General features: G+C 36.6%; 1 protein-coding gene across 1 annotated transcript; it reads right to left on the bottom strand.

The window, feature by feature from the left end:
• Window positions 1–299: 299 nt before the first annotated feature.
• On the bottom strand, window positions 300–15,926 carry FAM98A (family with sequence similarity 98 member A). The gene is made up of 8 exons (XM_010987683.3): window positions 15,759–15,926; window positions 12,733–12,881; window positions 10,549–10,683; window positions 6,766–6,950; window positions 5,670–5,750; window positions 5,003–5,119; window positions 2,192–2,359; window positions 300–2,103 (listed from the first exon to the last, which is right to left on the bottom strand). Exons 1-8 carry the CDS (start codon window positions 15,809–15,811, stop codon window positions 1,438–1,440), a joined length of 1,554 nt encoding a protein of 517 aa, XP_010985985.1. The 5' UTR covers window positions 15,812–15,926; the 3' UTR covers window positions 300–1,437.
• Window positions 15,927–17,228: the final 1,302 nt, after the last annotated feature.

Genomic DNA, 17,228 nt, shown 5'->3' with positions numbered 1-17,228 from the left:
AAAGACCAGGGCCATTAATACAACTTTGCCTAGTATACTGTGTAGCAATGGCTACACCCAGTGGCCAGAGATGCGTAGTGAAGCTTTCCAGCTATAAAGTTACAGCAAAAGATAAATTTGGAAATAGCTATTTTTCAATTTACCTAAGGTTTTAGGGTGAGGGTTATCTTTCACTACAAATTGTTTCAAGGAAACACTTGAGAATCTTTGGGAAACAAAGGCCTTACTTAGTTCATAAGCCTGAAACAAGTGCCCAGCATAAGTCTTAAAAAAGTGGCTAAAAGAAAACTCAAACCAAAGAAAGAACATAGAGATACTTTATTGCTCACCTTTCACACAAAGCACACCTCCAGCCATTTTCTTTCACAGCTTGACAATATATACGTGTACAAAAACCCAGCAAGAAGCGTCATGTAGATTTCAGTAAAGGAGAGTGTCAAACATCAACTCAGCCAGGCTTTTGTTTTCTGCAGCAATAATAAAGGGCCTCCTGCTCTAAGCAAAAATCTGTCCTCTTACTTGGTAGTGCATTTCTTCCATTACAAAAAAGGTCTCCTGTCCAAAGCAAACTAACTTGTATTTGCTGAACCAGTGGTATTAACTCGTGCATAAAACAAATTTCAGTTTGCTGTTTCTTCTAGCAGATTTCAAGTAAAAAGAAGGTTGAAAGAGGAACTTGTTTTGAATGGATGCAGGTCAGTTTGAATTATTATACTTAACTAAATGCCTACATGTACTATAGGTTCATAACTTAGTTTGCTTTTTATAATCTTTATGGATTTTGGCCACGTTCAAGGTTTTCAGAGTTGAGCATATGGTACAGTGTTCCATCGAAAGGATAAGGCTACTGAATGTGTTATCTGCAGAAGAGCTCATTTAATAGGAACTGACTTAAATGTTCTATCATGAAGCAAATGTTGCACAACCTCTCTGAATAAAAAGCCAATCAGGGCAGAACTGTGCTTGGAAAACAGGCATTAGAATACTTTAAGGAAAACACATTAAAACGGATTGTTAATATGAGGAGGGTTTCCTAGTTGTAAGTCTAAAAAGGTCTAGGAGAATCCTCATTTTTCAAAACCGCATATTGAAAACATGAAAACTACTTATTCAAGTAATTTCTTCAAAAGAGTATGCATGTCCTGACTGTGGAATTAGTCTGCTGGTCATTTAAAGGCAATTTTAATTACCTTTCAAGAAATTCTTCATACAAAGGAGAGATACTGTATGTGTTTCTCAAATAAACAGCATTATGTAAGTCCATTAAAAAAAAAAAAAAAAGAACAGTATTGAATGAAGACCTACAAATGCTTACACCAAGCAGGAATCTGCCTGCCACCTGTGGTCTCACATTAATTCAAAATCAATGCTGGATTCAGGATTCTGAAACTAAATTTCTATTACTTGAGCTCTAGCAAAATGTAAGGTTCTGTAGCCTCAACTAGTATAATGTCTTCCCTGTCCAAATCCAGAATGATTATACTGATAACCCCCATGCTGGAAGTGCTGTTCAAACTGTCCCCCCTGGTGATAATTCTGGCTCCCTCTTCCTCCCCAACCTCCTCCCTGACCTGCACGACCCCCTCGGCCTCCGCGACCACCTCTCCCTCCACGACCACTGCCTCGATCACTGTGGTGCCCACCATCTTGGTATCTATTGTCCTGCTGATATCCACCACCCTGGTATCCACTTCCAGTATATGTAGACGCTTGGAAGCCACCACTATAACCACCACCTTGATAGCCACCACTGTGGCCACCGTGATAGCCACCTGGCTGGAAACCCGCATCTCGATAACCACCATCTTGGTAGCCACCTCCTCCTCCACTCCCTCCATCTGTCCAGCCTCCTTGATGCTTATTTCCTCTTCCTCCCCCTCGGCCACCATGGTCATAGCCACCGCGTCCACCTCTCCCTCCTCCTTGTTCATGACCTCCTCGTCCTCCATATGAGGAATGTTCATAACCACCTCTCCCTCCTCCTCGGCCTCCTGCTTGCTGCTGGGGGCCATCTTGCCTTTTCTGCCATGGTGGCATCTCTGGGGGTGGAGGTTCAATTTCATTGGGTCTACCTCCTCTGTCAGGCACTCTGCCCATCAATACCTATGGGATAAGAAAGACATTTTAAATTATTTCACTTTATAAACAAAAATAAATGTATCTGAAAGAAAATTAAAGGTACTCCAATCACCTTATTGATGGCACAGGCAGTCTTTTCTCTTATGGAGCCGCTGCTTGTCCTTAAAATCTTTGACAAGTCTTGTCTTGCGGCCAAAAGGTGTGCAACAGAAATAGTACTTTTGGGAGATAAGACTGAGCGTTTCGGCTGGTAAACCTTCGCTAATTTTTCTGTCTGACTCTGTCGAAAGAAAATGTTCAAAGAATATCAATTTTCAAGATGACATAGAAACAGTAAGTTAAGGATTTCCAAAATGTCTGATGAGAATATCTACTAGGCTCCAGATGAGAGAAAAAGTTACATACTCACCACTGCTCCTATCTAGTCAATTATTACCTTAAGAGCACAGCTGTCAGACTTGCTGATACAGCTGTATGTTGGGAGTAGGGGAGGAGGATAGAGGGGCTTCCCTTTAAGACTGCGGGACTAAAAACATTCCCCGTACCATTGGTCTCAGATCAAACATCTTCATTTTATCTATTTAAATATAAGAATGTAAATCCATTTCAACAATTTTGCTTTTTAATTTTCCCACCTGCTTACTGTGAGATAAAAAAAGTTAGCTGTGACTAATCTGAACTACATTGTCAACATGATATTTTTGCAAAAATGACTCCCCACATAGTACTTTCCTCTGTTATAAATAATAAATAGGAAAAAAGAGTCTACTTTAACCATTTAGTAGAAGTAAATTTAATGCATTTTAAACATAAGACCACAAAAGATGAAAGAACAAAGGATATAAAGAAGTTCAGACAAGAGAAAATAAAGTTCTAATAAATATAAAACATGTTTTCCAGACAGGAATCAATAAATGCAAATTAAAGTAACCTAAATTTGGGGAAATGATTAACAAACTCTTAGCTACTAAATTTTAGAAGCAACAGTTATAACTACAATACCCAGGAGAATAGAAAGAACAAAAAATATTTGTTTTTAGTCTGTCAGTTATATGCAGGTACTCAAATACTGATGATAAATGTTTAAATTGTATTATCTGAAAAAACAGGATGTAAAAAGGTATGTTTACTATGATTGTATACGTGGACAAAGTAAGAAAGATAATACTAAAAATGAAAATAAGTATTGTGGTTAAGACAATGGGATGATCAGTGACTTTTTATTTTTAAAAATCTTCTTTAATGATTAAAAGACTAAAGAGATTGCCATTCCATGGCTTGTCTGAGGAATGTTTCCTGAATGTCTTATATTTCTTTTTCTTTCAGTCACTTTTGTACCTACAATAAATGTTCAATGTTTGATGAATAGAAACAAAGACATCAGAGAAAATAGTTTCATATATGTTTCAAATAAAACTGATTTAAAATGCAATTTCAAAGTGAGATGTAAGTACGTAAATCTCCTTATATGAAACAAAAGTTCATGTTGTGCGTATTGAAGTAATTTCTATACAGTGATTTGAAATGAAGTTTGAAAGTGAGATATCACTACATAAATTCCATTAAATGAAACAAAAAATAAACTTGTGCAAGTTAAGTAATTCGTAGTCCTTTCTTATCAGCTCCAATATGTTAATCTATTTTGTAGAATCATTGTGTATTATAGTTCCAAAGGATCTTAAATATCACCTAGATTGAACATGAAATTTTAAAGATGTCAAAAATGAGGAGAGTAAACACAAGCTCAGACATACTGCATCAGGACCTCAGAAGTGAAGTCCATTAATGGCAATGTCAAGACCAGATCCACAGTGTTAATGCCTTGGGGTCAATGCACATCCATCAATCACTACATGCTTTTCTAGCTGAGAGGTGCAGATTACTGTTTTTGAAATATGTGTACTATGCCAAGAGTGAAACGATTGTTTTTTTTCAAAAACAATTTAAGAAAAGACTGCTATTTCCTCAACAACAGTCCAAGAAGAGAACAATTTACTCCTCATGTTACTGTGAGATCTTAGGCAAAGACTTCCATTTATCTGGGTCTCCATTTTTTTAGGTGCAAAATTTTTTAGGGAAGTTAAGACTGACCTCTAAGACTCCTTCCCAACAGTAAAATATTACAACTCAATAAATTATCTACTCGATCAATTAGTAGTCAAACAGGACTATGGTATGGTTTAAAGATTTTAGGTGAAACTAACATATTAGAAAGATAGTTGAACTATTTCTCAGTCAATTAACTAAAATTCTGAGGAAAATCTACTTTCAAAAAATGAAGTTACTATTAAAAGAATATCTAATGTTAACATATCTAGACCGACCTCCACATAAATTCAAGAATTAGTACCATTTCAGGGTTCCAAGAAAAGTCAAATTAATCAATTGTGCCAATTAATCCCCACTTACTGATGATATAGTAGATATTTAATAAGCACCTGTTGAAATGACCAAGCCTTTACCTGGATTATCTCATTTGAGCTGAAATAAAATGAAGTCTTACCAGATTCCTCAATTTTCTATAAATGGATCATAATATTTGGTCTTACTAAATCCAGTATTTCTAATATAATTAATTTATTTAATTAACAAATTAAACTGTTAGCTTAACGTATAGTAAACAAATAATTTAAAATTCATCATTTTTAGTAATTTTCAGATACTCTCTCCTTTTCTCACATATGGGTACTTCCAGTAGGGCTTATAACATACAGCTTCATTGAAAAATATTTAAAAGTTGAAAAATGTTTTCATTAGTGCTAAATGGCTGAAAGAATTGCCACTCAGTAACTCACTAAAGAAAAATTCCTATGTGTACCTCCAATGTATTTCTCTTACAGTCTCTACTGTACCTAAACTGTGCTAGGAAGTTTAAGGATCATGTCTATAAATACACTGCTCTTTTAAATTATTTAATGTGTACCTTAGCTCTGTCAGACCAGCCAAAAGACTGGACAGTGACATCCAAACGTTTTATTAGCAGCTTTCTCCGAACTTCATATTCATTGGCTACAGCTTGGTTAATTGCTTCTATCTTTTCCTGAAACAAAATAAAAAAGACCAGTTAGAATTTAAATCTGTTTGACCCTCCACTCCAAAAGGGCAGAAACTGTATCTGTTTCATTCATAACTGAATCCCCAGCACTTACCACAAAATAAATTAGGTTATTTAATAAATATAATAAAAAAGTGAAACAATAGGCATAACAACCTTGTCTTAAAACATAATAAAGAACATGTAAAGTACAAAACTCTCATTTAGCTTTCCCATAATTTACTGTGTAAAGCTCAGCCCAGTGAAGTTTTTGGCCTGAAGGCAACCCATTTGGCAATTAGAAACATGCATCATACTGAACTTCAATTTATTTTAATCAGCTGTGTGAAATATTTATAAATTATGAAATAAATGTTTCCAATCTTACACAAATAAAATTATTCTGGATAAATCTTAAGATTTACAAATATGATTCTAAGGATGTCCACCTAGGAAACCACATATTAGAAAATATAAATTGAAAAGCACAAACATAAATATCCTGAGATAGGTAGATGGTTCCTTACAAAGTTTACTCAGGATGATCACTACTCACCCAGTGGGCCGGTCCCATTGGCTTCTTCAATAAAGGCTTTCCCACATGATTAGGTGGAACTTTTGCTAATGTTTCCTTTAACTGACACAAAAAATAAATGAATGAATAAACAAATCTAAAAGTAAAACACATCCTCCTCATCTTCCCAATTCCCATCATATCCTGCCATCAAAAGAAGATTCCTGACAGAGGCAAAGGTGGAGGATGTTTTGAAATGTACAGGACCCACATGATAAAGACACTCACTTGTCCCACTCCTCATGTGCCTATGAAGCATGAGTCCTTCACTGCACCTAGAACAGTGCCTGACAACAGTGGGCACTCAATGTGTATTTGCTGAATGAATGAATGAACACACAGAAAAATATGGACTATGGATACATTGCTGCTCCCCTGTAGAGTTCAGCCAAATTTGTGCATCATGACGTCCATCTACCCCGCAATGGGAATGTACCAATTCTTAAGAGTCCAGCAGATATGCATATAGAGAATGACTCTGCTATAACAGATATCATTCTCTTCTTTTCATTAATTTTTCATGAAAATTCCTTGTTCCTAATCAATTATGTAAAAAACCTTAATTGTTGATAACATGTGGTATAAAAATAACTGTGACTTATTTTCACATACTAGATTATATTAGCAGTCAACATATTTAGTTTGCCAATTGAAACATGTAAGTGACTGGATTAAAATTACAAAACATTAACATCCTTTTCTGTCCAGTCAATGGGGAGAATAGTGGTAACATTTAATGATAAAGACTTTAAAATTAATTGCATCAAATTTCAATGATAAAATAATTTTTAAAAGGACTTAAGTCCTTATTTTTTTACATTATATCTAGCTTATTTCAGTTTATAAATCAAAATGTAGTTTCTTTTCTGAAAAAGAAACATGCTAAAATGTTAAAAAAAAAATTAGTAAAAATACCAATTTCTCTTTAAGGTATCTAGGATTTAAAACCCCAAACTCAGAAACAACCACTTAATAATATGCACATTAGGTTCCCATTAAGAGAAAATAACTTGCTTTATTTCAAACAATTGTAGGACTATGCCTTTAATATACCACAATTTGGTACTAAAGGTCTTACTTTTTTTTCAATCCCGCTGAAGAATTGGAACATAGTTATATTGGCTGGAGGTTTGGACATTCCTAGAGCAATACATATGCCTTTCAACTCTTGAAAGACCTCACTACCGCCTCCTTCTTGAGCTTTTTTTGGAGGAGTATTCACACAGAGCATTCTGGCAGCTTCTAGTTCTGAGATGAGGTATGCTGAAGTAAACAAAATAAGATTTCAAAATGAGATACAGCTACAGTTAATAGTCATAAGTCTGGAGTCACAACTCTATAGGCCTAATGATATGTAACTTTTAAAGCTGCAAGAATGGATAAAAACAAGAAAGGAAAACCATTTTTACCTGCAAATGACATAATATATAAACTAGTTCTATAATTCAGTATTTAACCAATATATGTTTAAAGTTTGACTTAAAAGTGATTCTTTCCTGAAACCAAGGGATCAAGGTAGATCACATCTAAAAATCTGGATTCTTGCATTTCACTATTAAGGAGCCTCCAGAACAGGGGTTGGCATCTCTTAACAAATTTGCAAAAGGCAGCAGGTGGCAAATTTTCAGCAATAGTTAAAAAGGTTATTTATTTAATTTTTTACTTCTCACAACTCACACGTACCAGTGATTTAACCATTTTGCCCTCTTACCTTCCAATACTTAGGTAGTCAGTTGAGGGCTGGAGTGAAAGAACATTTTTAAATAGTCAAAGCTTCACTTACAAGAGAAGGGGGAAGGTACTAAATTCTCAAACATTCCTTTTTCATGGTCTCCAGTAGCCTAATGTCACCCACTGGCTGTAAACAGAAAAGGCTTTTCCATCTGTATTCTTCTCACTATTTCCTTTCCTCCTACATTCCTCATTCACCCCACCCCTAGGAGGGGGAAAAAAACCCCAAAAACTTTCTAATCATTTCTTGGCGGACTTCTTTCATATCAATAACATCCCCTTGTGTACTGATTTCAGCCAGGTGTAACGAGGGCTGCAATCTGCTTCAGGTAATTCAGTTTAAGGTATAAATAGTCAATCTTATTCCTTTAACCTCCGCAAGGACATTTTTATAAAAGATGTTTATAATCATTTGGATCTCAGGATTTCAGGTTACGTGACAACGTGCAAAGTTTTTGACATTAGGAAGAGAATTTTGAAAAAAGACGTTTTCTGGGCTTTTAAGCCCTATTTTAAGTATAAAAGAACAATCAGCTTTAATATCTCACTTCCTACACCCAAGGTGTAATGTGAGAAGTACAGGGGTCATAATTTTAGCAGATCATTTCTGACAAGCTGCCAACTCCTATTCTAGAATAAACACAGCTAAGTTTCTGAAAAGGTCAGGTCATGCTAAATGGATTTGACAAAATCTTAATGTGTTCCATATAGCAAACTGTATGAGTTAAAGATCAAAACAGTAAAACTCCACTGTCATGAAAATAATCACTGTTTTTGCAAATAAGCTATTATTGGAACCCTGTCACACTCTGATTCATTTACATGTCATCCGTGGCTGTTTACATGCTACAACAGCAGAGTTAAGTAGTTGTGACAGAGACCTTATGGCTTATGAAGCTGAAAATATTGACTATCTGACCCTTTAAGAAAAAGTTTCCCAACCCTTGTTCAAGAAAATCACATACTACATGATTTAATAAACTGGTCTCTAAATTTGGGACAACATAACTCAGACATTCACAGTATTAGTTCACCAATACAATTACCATCAAAAAACATTAATTGTAACTGATATATTCAAAGTACTAGGAAAGACACTGGAGATATAATATACAACAAACAAAAAAGATTATATCTACTGACAATCTAGTTAGGAATAAAAAATATATGCATTAAAAAAAAACCCTGACTTATTTAACCTAAGGGAAATAAACTGACAACCAGAAAGGCCAATGAACAGCCAAAACAGTTCTTATCCTGACACATGAGAGTTTTTCAGCCACTACAAACTATTAGAGAATAGACTATTCTACTTCACTAAATATTCTAATGAGGTTGGTTTATTTTCCCCCTCAGAACAGAATGTATTAAAAGATTCAAATCAGTTAAGGTAAGGGTGCTAGAAGTAAGTAAAATTATAGCATCAAGATGTGACAATTGATACTTGGAGAGATGAGACTTTCTATACAGAGCGAATAGAGAATGAGTATATGTACATAAAAACATACTAGCATGAGAGAGGATACAAACTGAGGGGACTATTTTAGAAAGAGGAAACAGCAGAAGCACAGATAAAGAGGAGGGAAGGCAGCAGGGTGTATGCATGTGTGAAGATCTCCAAGAGCCGAATAAGTTTAGTTGATTTAGTCATTTAGTTGAGGAGCAGAGTTGTATGTTCTTGAAGAGTGTCTGAGGTGACAGCAAATTAAAATACAGTTTATAATTATGACCCTGAGTCCAAAATAATAATGTTCAGTGCAGTCTGCTTAAGAAACAGGAAAGCGCTAAAGGCATTTTATAAAGATTTATATTCCAAGTGGTTTTTATAAGCATCAGCACTAAAAAGACCAAACTCTGAGGTCTTTGGAAGAATTCGCCATTCAGGGTCATTACTAAGCTTTCCACACAGCTGTTGTCTTCCTACGTAAGATAACATATTCTAAGTGCCAAATATTAGGTATTGGTAAGGATAAGCAGTGCTACAAGGAAGATTCAGTGAGTATACTGCGGCTGAGTCAGTTACAGAAATTATACAATTTGAAGGATAATGAATACATGCATAAGAATTATATGCAGCAATATCAACATCTAAAGCAAGAGCTAACATTATGTATCTATTCCCCCCTCCCTTACCTCAGCCCCCACCCAGTAATAATCATTTGACAAAGGGGAAGAAAGTGATTTCAGAATAACCTAATTCCTAAGTATAATGGCTATGAACAACTTCTTTAACTGAACCTTCAAAATTGGTGTTGTATCATTTTTCAGAAGCCAGAGTTCAGCTGTAAAGACAAACATTTAAAAGATCCTCTGAATTGTGTTTGTCATAATAAGAACTATAATATTCAGTTAACCAAAACTTAATCTAAATGTATCTCAGAATACTACAAAAATTCTGAGTTTAAGACTACTGGTGGTGTTTATTGGAGAGCTGATCTAAGGCAATAAAACTTTTGAGTCTACTTACTGTTTTTCAGGTTGAAGAGAGAAACAGTAGTTAGTATATTAAAAAAAAAATGGAAGGAAAGAACTTTTCATAAAAATTTACTTTTCAAATGATCACTAAGTACAGGAACAATCCAAACAGTATTCCAGAAATGTCTACATTGTAATCTGACATGTTTACATAAAAAAACCAAAATCCCCAATTACCCAGCCACAAAGAAACAGGAACAAGACAAAATACTTTAAATAATTACATTTACCATTTACTGTGCCTAATGAATGATTACTGTCCTCAAATAAATTAACTTTTTAAAAAAATCTTCATTATTCCCACACTATCTTCCTAATTTATTTTAAAATGTACTTCTGGTCTAGAACGCTAAGGTTTGATGACCACACACTTGGACAACCCTCCAGCACTACCTTTGGTCACGTTAGGTGAAACACAGCAGGCTGAGCACTACACTGAACTTAAATGGATAAAAGAGTAGCAATTACAAAACAACACTGCTACCACTGCATGGACCCACCATTAGCTTCTAAGTTAGAAATTTAACAAAGTTTTCTTTAAATTGTCTTCTGAATTAATAAGTCCATAATGAAGCAAAACAATAAAACCCATTTTATTAGTCGTGGAAAATATAAGTAGAAGAGAGTAGCTACATTCTCATAGCCATGAACTTACTGAGCAAAAGGAGGCAGTTCTTCTGAATGAGAAGGCGCTTGGTCACATCCCCAGATGTCAGTGAAAGATATGGACAGTTCATCTCCCCCAGTAGCCCACTCACCTCAAGCTGGAATTCTTCAGCTTCACTTGGACCTTTTAAGAATTAAAATAATTTTATTTAATATAAAAATTACTGTTTTCTCCATTAGCATAATAATTATATATAAGTTGAAAATTTTCATAGTATTTTCCTAACACAAGTTCCTTCCTCCTAATTCATCCTTTCTCACACCACTGCCAATTTTCTTTCAACAGTTTTCATTAGGTTGTTGCCTTATTTGAGAATCTTTAATGGCTTCCTAATTTCTGCCTCATGTAATCTAACTTTTTTATGTCTGCCTTTAAAGATTCTTCACAGCCTCTCTGCTTTGCCCTTCACAATACAGTGTTAGGTAGTAGTTCCTACTACATGTTTGTAGTAATTCCCTTCAGTCTCCACAAATATTCCCTCTACTTGTGCCAGGTTGGTCTCCTCATACTGTCCCAGAAATGCTCAGTCTCATTTCTACTTCCATGCCTTCACTTAAGTTACTCCCTGTGATTCATATGCCCTCTACTCTCTCCCCATCTATCAAACCCTACCTATCCATCAAAGCCCAGTGGTCCTACACCTTGATGAAATCTTCCCGAAGTCCTGCTGCCCTCACTGATTTCCTTCCCCTGTGAACCACAAAACCACAAAGAGAAGTTTAATTATTGTACTAATCCCCAGTTGTCTCATTTGTGCCTAAAACTCTGTTGGATGACATTTGAAGATCACAAACATGATTTGTAGTTCTGATTCCTATAACATGTCAGTACAGAGTTCCTTGGGTGAATCAAGGAAAAGCAATGCTCTTTCTTCCTTACTATTTTGATGGTTCTCTATCCAATATAACAGAGGGGTAAGATTTAATTAGCAAACTTGAGAGAGTCACTCGACTTGAGTTCATTTTCTCATTTATAAAATGGGAAGACTTGTATTACCAACGTTTTGCAAGCTGTGTCTGTGAATTCCAGGGTGTCAAAGAACTCCATTAGAGGCAGCTGGGGAGGAGAGACTTGTGGTGCTCAAAGTACTCCTTCTCAACTTCAACTAGAACCACACTTTCACCTGTTTCATATTGACTTCTATAAGATGTTACCATTCAAACAAAAGGGCTCCAGATTATAAAGTTACCATCTAGTATAGGTGTTTTCAAAGGCACCACAATCTCTGAAATGTTAGGTCAAGAGGCAGTGTGAAGACCACTGGCTCCCATACTTGACTGTTGGAGATTGAATCAGGGCTGTATCACTTACTGATTGTGACCTCAGGCAAAGTACTTGACCTTTCCTTGTTTAATGTATATTAGTAATAAAAGCTGCCTCCTAGGGTTGCCCTGAGGTTAACACAGGTAAAGTTCTTAGAACATGGCTAGTGTTCAGTAAGAGTAAGCTGCTGCTATTACTGTTACACTATACTCTCCTTAATAAAGGTGGGTTAGCAGGTAGAAATTATTCTTTGTCTTCTATTATGGGTTTACCTATGATAGGAGGGAACCAGGTGGTGGAGTGTCAGTTTCCAGGGTTTAGTACCTTTTGCAGCATCAAAACTAGTGCTAAAGCAGATTTTTAAAAAAAGGCAAATACAACACAGCCCTCAACACCATAAATCTGATGGTGCTGGAACTGGTTGTGATGTATCTAGTTATATATTCTTATAACACAGAAAGCTTCTTAATAAAGTATTCTTTCTCCCCACGCATAACAGAATTATAATGCATTTAATTTAATGCTATATATACTTCTGGAATTTTGTAGTCCTAGGAGAAAAGTATCCCAATTTCTAGTTCTAGCCACGAATTTAAGATCTCACAATTTTTACAAAGAATGGAAAGTTCAGATATATTTGTCTCCTCCATTTTTTTTGTATCTCAGTAATAGGGTCTTTCTAACATCCACCACTTTTTCATAGTTGTACAACTATATTCTGGCTTTTCAACTTCGGAATCAACTTATCTCTAAAAAGAAGGGAAGGCAAAAAAGAATTTGGTTTCTTTACAAATTTTTTGTTTTACATTTACGAAGAACTTGAAATTTCAGCTGTAGTACTGATAATGTTCACTTTACAATACAAACTTTATTTTTATATTTTGCACCTAAAACTGAATGTTTACTTACTGTTAGTTGCTTGCACATTTTCCTCTAGTTTACAGAGCACTCTTAATTCAGACACCAACCAAGCACAGAGTTTGGTAAACTCAGGGGAATTGGCTCCAGCAGAGACTGCCTGAGACAGAGCGCCATCTTCTAACAATGGACCCTTGTAACTGGTGAGTAAGAAATTACACTTCAGAAAAATATAAAATCACATCTAATATATTACAGATACAATATATTTACGTATTATTTGTATAATTAAGCAATAGTTTAACAAAGATAAGTTACAATGGCCAATCTCTAAACCTGCAAATACAAATAAAATTTAGGACTATACTAAACCATTAAAAAATAAGCTAATCCCCCAAAAAAGGAAAATAAGCTAATCCCTTCAAAATAAATGTGAATATTGAATAGAATCATATATACTATTAAATTATGTCAAACTCTGTACATTTACTGAGAGCTTTCATTGTACAAAGACTTACTTCCTTACTTTAACTGAATTGAATGGTAAAACTAGACTTATAAAAGTGACAGCAATTATAGTTTACTACTTCAGAAATAAAACTTAGGCTATCTTTTCCAGAATTTTTTTCCAAAAATCAATTAGATTAGGTTTTTAATGACTTTCTTTAAAAGCAAAAACTTTAGAATTATTTATTTATTTTCTTTTTCTGTATTTAATGACAGTAAAGATTAGTAAGACATACTAGTACCAGAGAAATGTCAAAATTAATTTAATAATTGCTGGCAGGTTGATGTTTGGGTGAACTGGTACAACTCAATGCCAATCCTTTGTGATTCAAGTGTAATTAAAAAAAATTATCAAACGTTCAAACGTTCATAAAAGACAATCGTAATAACAAACTTCAATCTAGAATATAGCTAAAATTAAAGATTTTATCATTCTCAAAGCACTTTTAAAATACATATTCTTCAGGTTATTTTATCTTCTTATAATGAAATATTGATAAAAAAGTTACTAATCTTTTAAAAACACAATTATATGTTTATATGTTGAATGGGATGGAAAAATCTTATACAAAAAATGAGATTATTTATAGCCTGGCATTCTGGATTCAAAACCACATATTATTAGACACTGGAATAAACAAACTAGGCTTAGAAATTTCTTCTTGTGTTACACATTTAAACCATATTATTTTATTCTACAAGTATTTACTGAATTCCTATGTGTCAGGTTAGAGATAAACAAAGGTCATTTATTTTTATTTCTCAGTAAATCCTTGAAATGTACATGTCAATCAATTAAGGCTAAACTTGAGTTACTGAATGCCACCAAACTAAGCAGTTACTAGTTAAACTTTAAAGTTTTCAGAAAATCTGTTGGTTGACAGTACAACACATCTCAATTATTTATTTAATTAGAGTTATTATGGTAACAATGAATTTTATAGTACCAAAAGAAGAAAAACACAGCTAAAAGAGGGTAAAAGAACAATAACGGGAAGAAACGGCATCCATCACCAGTTGTTAAGGTTAAATCTCTATCCATGCAGAGTGACTACATTTAAATAAGGTTTACCTCCATCCTCTCATCCTACATCTCCTTCAGCACTAATCTTCCAAGTGTCACTTCGAAGAAGCTTAGAAGTTGTTTGCTTTCCCAGTTTTTTCCCCCCATTTCTTTTCCTTTCCCTGGCCCTCCTCAGTTGCCTCACAGCATATTCTCAGTGTGAACTTCTCTTCCACTACAATCCGTACCCTTAAGGGCTCAGATCAACACTGTCAATAGGTCAAGCGTTCCTCAAAAATGTTTACTGAATGAATGGTTTCATGGGTGAAATTTAGCAATTTAGTCTAAGAGGTCCACCAAATAGACACCATCTTGCTGAAATGTGACTTTTATTTAGGCTCTAATCAAAGAAATAAGCCAACTAAAGTCTGGGATATTCATGAAAATTCAGAGCAAGTTCCAAAGAAAAGAACAATAATAACGTTGACCAAAAAAAAATTATATATATATATATAAACTACCACTTCCTTTCCTAAAAAAATTCTACCAGGACAAGTTACTTAAATGTAAGACTTTTGCGAACCCTCACAGTGTCCTTTCTCCTAAAAAAGAAAGGTTTATCCTAAAGGTGTCCATGCTACGGGAAAATCTATGGGAAGGTTTTGATAAGGGACTTGTTACTGTATAAAGTTACCTAAATCTGTATTTTTTTAAGCCTGTAGGCAAATATTTAATTACACAATTCGTTTCTGGAACCACATTTAGCCCAAGAAATTCTAAGTTCTCAAGTTTTAATAGAGTACAATGATCTGGGTGACCCAGTGAGATAAGAAGTCCTACTTCCAGCTTGTAGATACTGATGAATGGCTGGGTAACTATCAGGAAGAGAGACAAACTGCACAACAAATAAGCAGGGACTTGGTGGGTTAAGATGTCCCTAAAGGTAAGGGGCTAACAGTGGTTCAATGAAGGACAGTGTTAGAGTCAAGGAAAACTTCCAGGGTTCCCATGAAGAGGGTGACAGGTTAGGTGCCCCAGTGAGCTGGCTGGCGGAATAGATGCAGCGCACAGACATGTGGCTTAGGGAAGCCTGGGTGCATGCAGACATGACTGGGCAAAGATTTTTTCAGAGAAGTGGGGTGGGGTAGGAGTAGGGGCTCAACACAGGAGCAGGAAGTTTGGATGGCAAATGGGAAAACAGAGAATCATCTCTGGCAACCTCCAGAGTGAGGGGGTAGGGCAGAAGGATGGGAGCAAGGAGAGAAGCTCGGGGAGGGGGGGTGGCGAGAACCAGAGCCCAGACAATGACACGCATGACTGACAAACGCTGCGGGTAACTCGGCTGCAGGGAGCACAGGGCAGGCCTAGGGGCCTCGCAGGTGGAGGGGCCCGACCCGGCAGGGCAGGCAGTGGACGTGGCATTGGGGTCCCAGAGCCACAGGGAGGCGACAGCCAGGAGCCACGGGGTGCGGCGTGGAGAGGCAGGTGTCTCCCACTGAGGCGAAGGAGGAGTTCCCGAGGGGCCAGCAGTGTGGGATTTAGGAGACCCGTGCCCTGGCAGTCTTACCCTAGATCTTCCAACGACTCCAAGATGTCAGTCTCCATGAGGTCACACTCCATGCTACTGTGGTATTCAAATTTCCGAGTCGTCAGGCTCCCCTCTTCGCCGGCAACGCGTACACTCACGCATGCGCCGCCTCCCCGGAACTTCCAAATCGACAGCTGGCGCCTCAGCCCCTGCACTGCGCATGTCCCGAGCGTGCGCAAGACCCTTGGTCCCGCCTGCCGCCCCGCCCCGGCCGGCCAAAGGATAGCAAGCGACACCGTTTGCACATGCGTATTATTGAATAGTGAAGCCAGCGGCCCCAAGAAGGGCAGGAGGACTGGCTGCGTGGCAGCTGGGCGTGGGGACCAGGCGAGGCTGAGAGAGCGCTAACTTCTCCTAATTGGATGTACGCATGTGCGAATCTTGGGGCGAGGCGGGCGGGGGAGGAGCTTGAGGAGGGAGTGCCTCAAGACTTGGGGTGGGTGTTGGCTGTGAAACGGAGTCTCTGGATCCCAGGCAGTCAGCCGAGTGGGTGTCTGCAGGCTGCCGGTGCGTTTTAACCTTAGCTGTGGGTCATGGAGAAAGGGAAAATTCCTACCTCGGATCTAATTCCTTAGGACAGACGTAGATCGGCCAAGTGCCGAGAATGGCAGATAACATGCCTTTGGATTTCCCTGTGATTTCAGTGGCTGTATTTCAGGGTTAGGGAGGAGTCAACTTTCCCTTGACAGGGATGTCTTCAGAAAGTTGTTTCATTCCCTCCTCTGCATTCTTTACCTGACTTTTTAAGCCCTTCCAAGACACTAAGCATCTTATTTTAAGTTGGAGGGGTAAGAGGAGGTTTTCACTCCATAGCAACATCAAATAGAGTATATTTAAATCTATGCAGTTTAAAGAGCAAATAAACTTTTTTGTTGCATTGGTATTGCTTTGGCATTAATTGGCTGGGTGTGACATTTGGTTCTCTTTGGGTTGTGGGTTCTTGGCAGTAGCTTGTTGGATCTGTGCTTAGAAACTGTTGAAAATTGAGAAAAATTGTTTTCAAAGTGATGGCATGTTTAGAAAATTATATTTAACTAAATTGGCATAATGTTGAATTGTGCAAGCATTTAATTAAATAGTTCATATTGGTACCTGTAGATTTTATTTTAAAGTTCTCAAGAATTTTCACGTCTAATGGATTAATGCTACCCATCTTTAATAGTACCTTTTAAAGTTCCTTGTTTTACACTATCTGGAGAAGGTATTAACATTTATTATATACCTTGTGTGTGCCTGGTATGGTATTACTTCCTTGATCCGTATTATTTTATGCAATCATAAGGCTGTGTAAGTATTACTCCCATTTTGCAGTTGAGGACCCTGAAGCTGGTTGGCTTAATGGTCTGTCAGAAATGGTAAGACCAATAAGGACCTGGATTTTGAGAATGAGATATCTTTAAATCCATATTTCTTTTTATTTGACTATTCAAATAAGGATTTGTAAATAGG

The sequence above is a fragment of the Camelus dromedarius genome, chromosome 15, assembly GCF_036321535.1.
Source record: "Camelus dromedarius isolate mCamDro1 chromosome 15, mCamDro1.pat, whole genome shotgun sequence".
NCBI classification, from domain to species: domain Eukaryota; kingdom Metazoa; phylum Chordata; class Mammalia; order Artiodactyla; family Camelidae; genus Camelus; species Camelus dromedarius.
The sequence above is the reverse complement of the archived record's forward strand: the minus strand, read 5'-3'. Positions and strand labels throughout refer to the sequence as shown.

What these genes read in the sequence shown, in the direction of transcription:
- FAM98A (XM_010987683.3), bottom strand. Translation starts at nt 15,811, where the DNA reads ATGGAGTGTGACCTCATGGAGACTGACATCTTGGAGTCGTTGGAAGAT. An exon ending in GCTGGTCTGACAGAGCTAAG is followed by an intron (nt 2,360 to 5,002) that starts GTACACATTAAA and finishes TTCTTTCGACAG; the next exon opens with AGTCAGACAGAAAAATTAGC. An exon ending in CTGCCTGTGCCATCAATAAG is followed by an intron (nt 2,104 to 2,191) that starts GTGATTGGAGTA and finishes CTTATCCCATAG; the next exon opens with GTATTGATGGGCAGAGTGCC.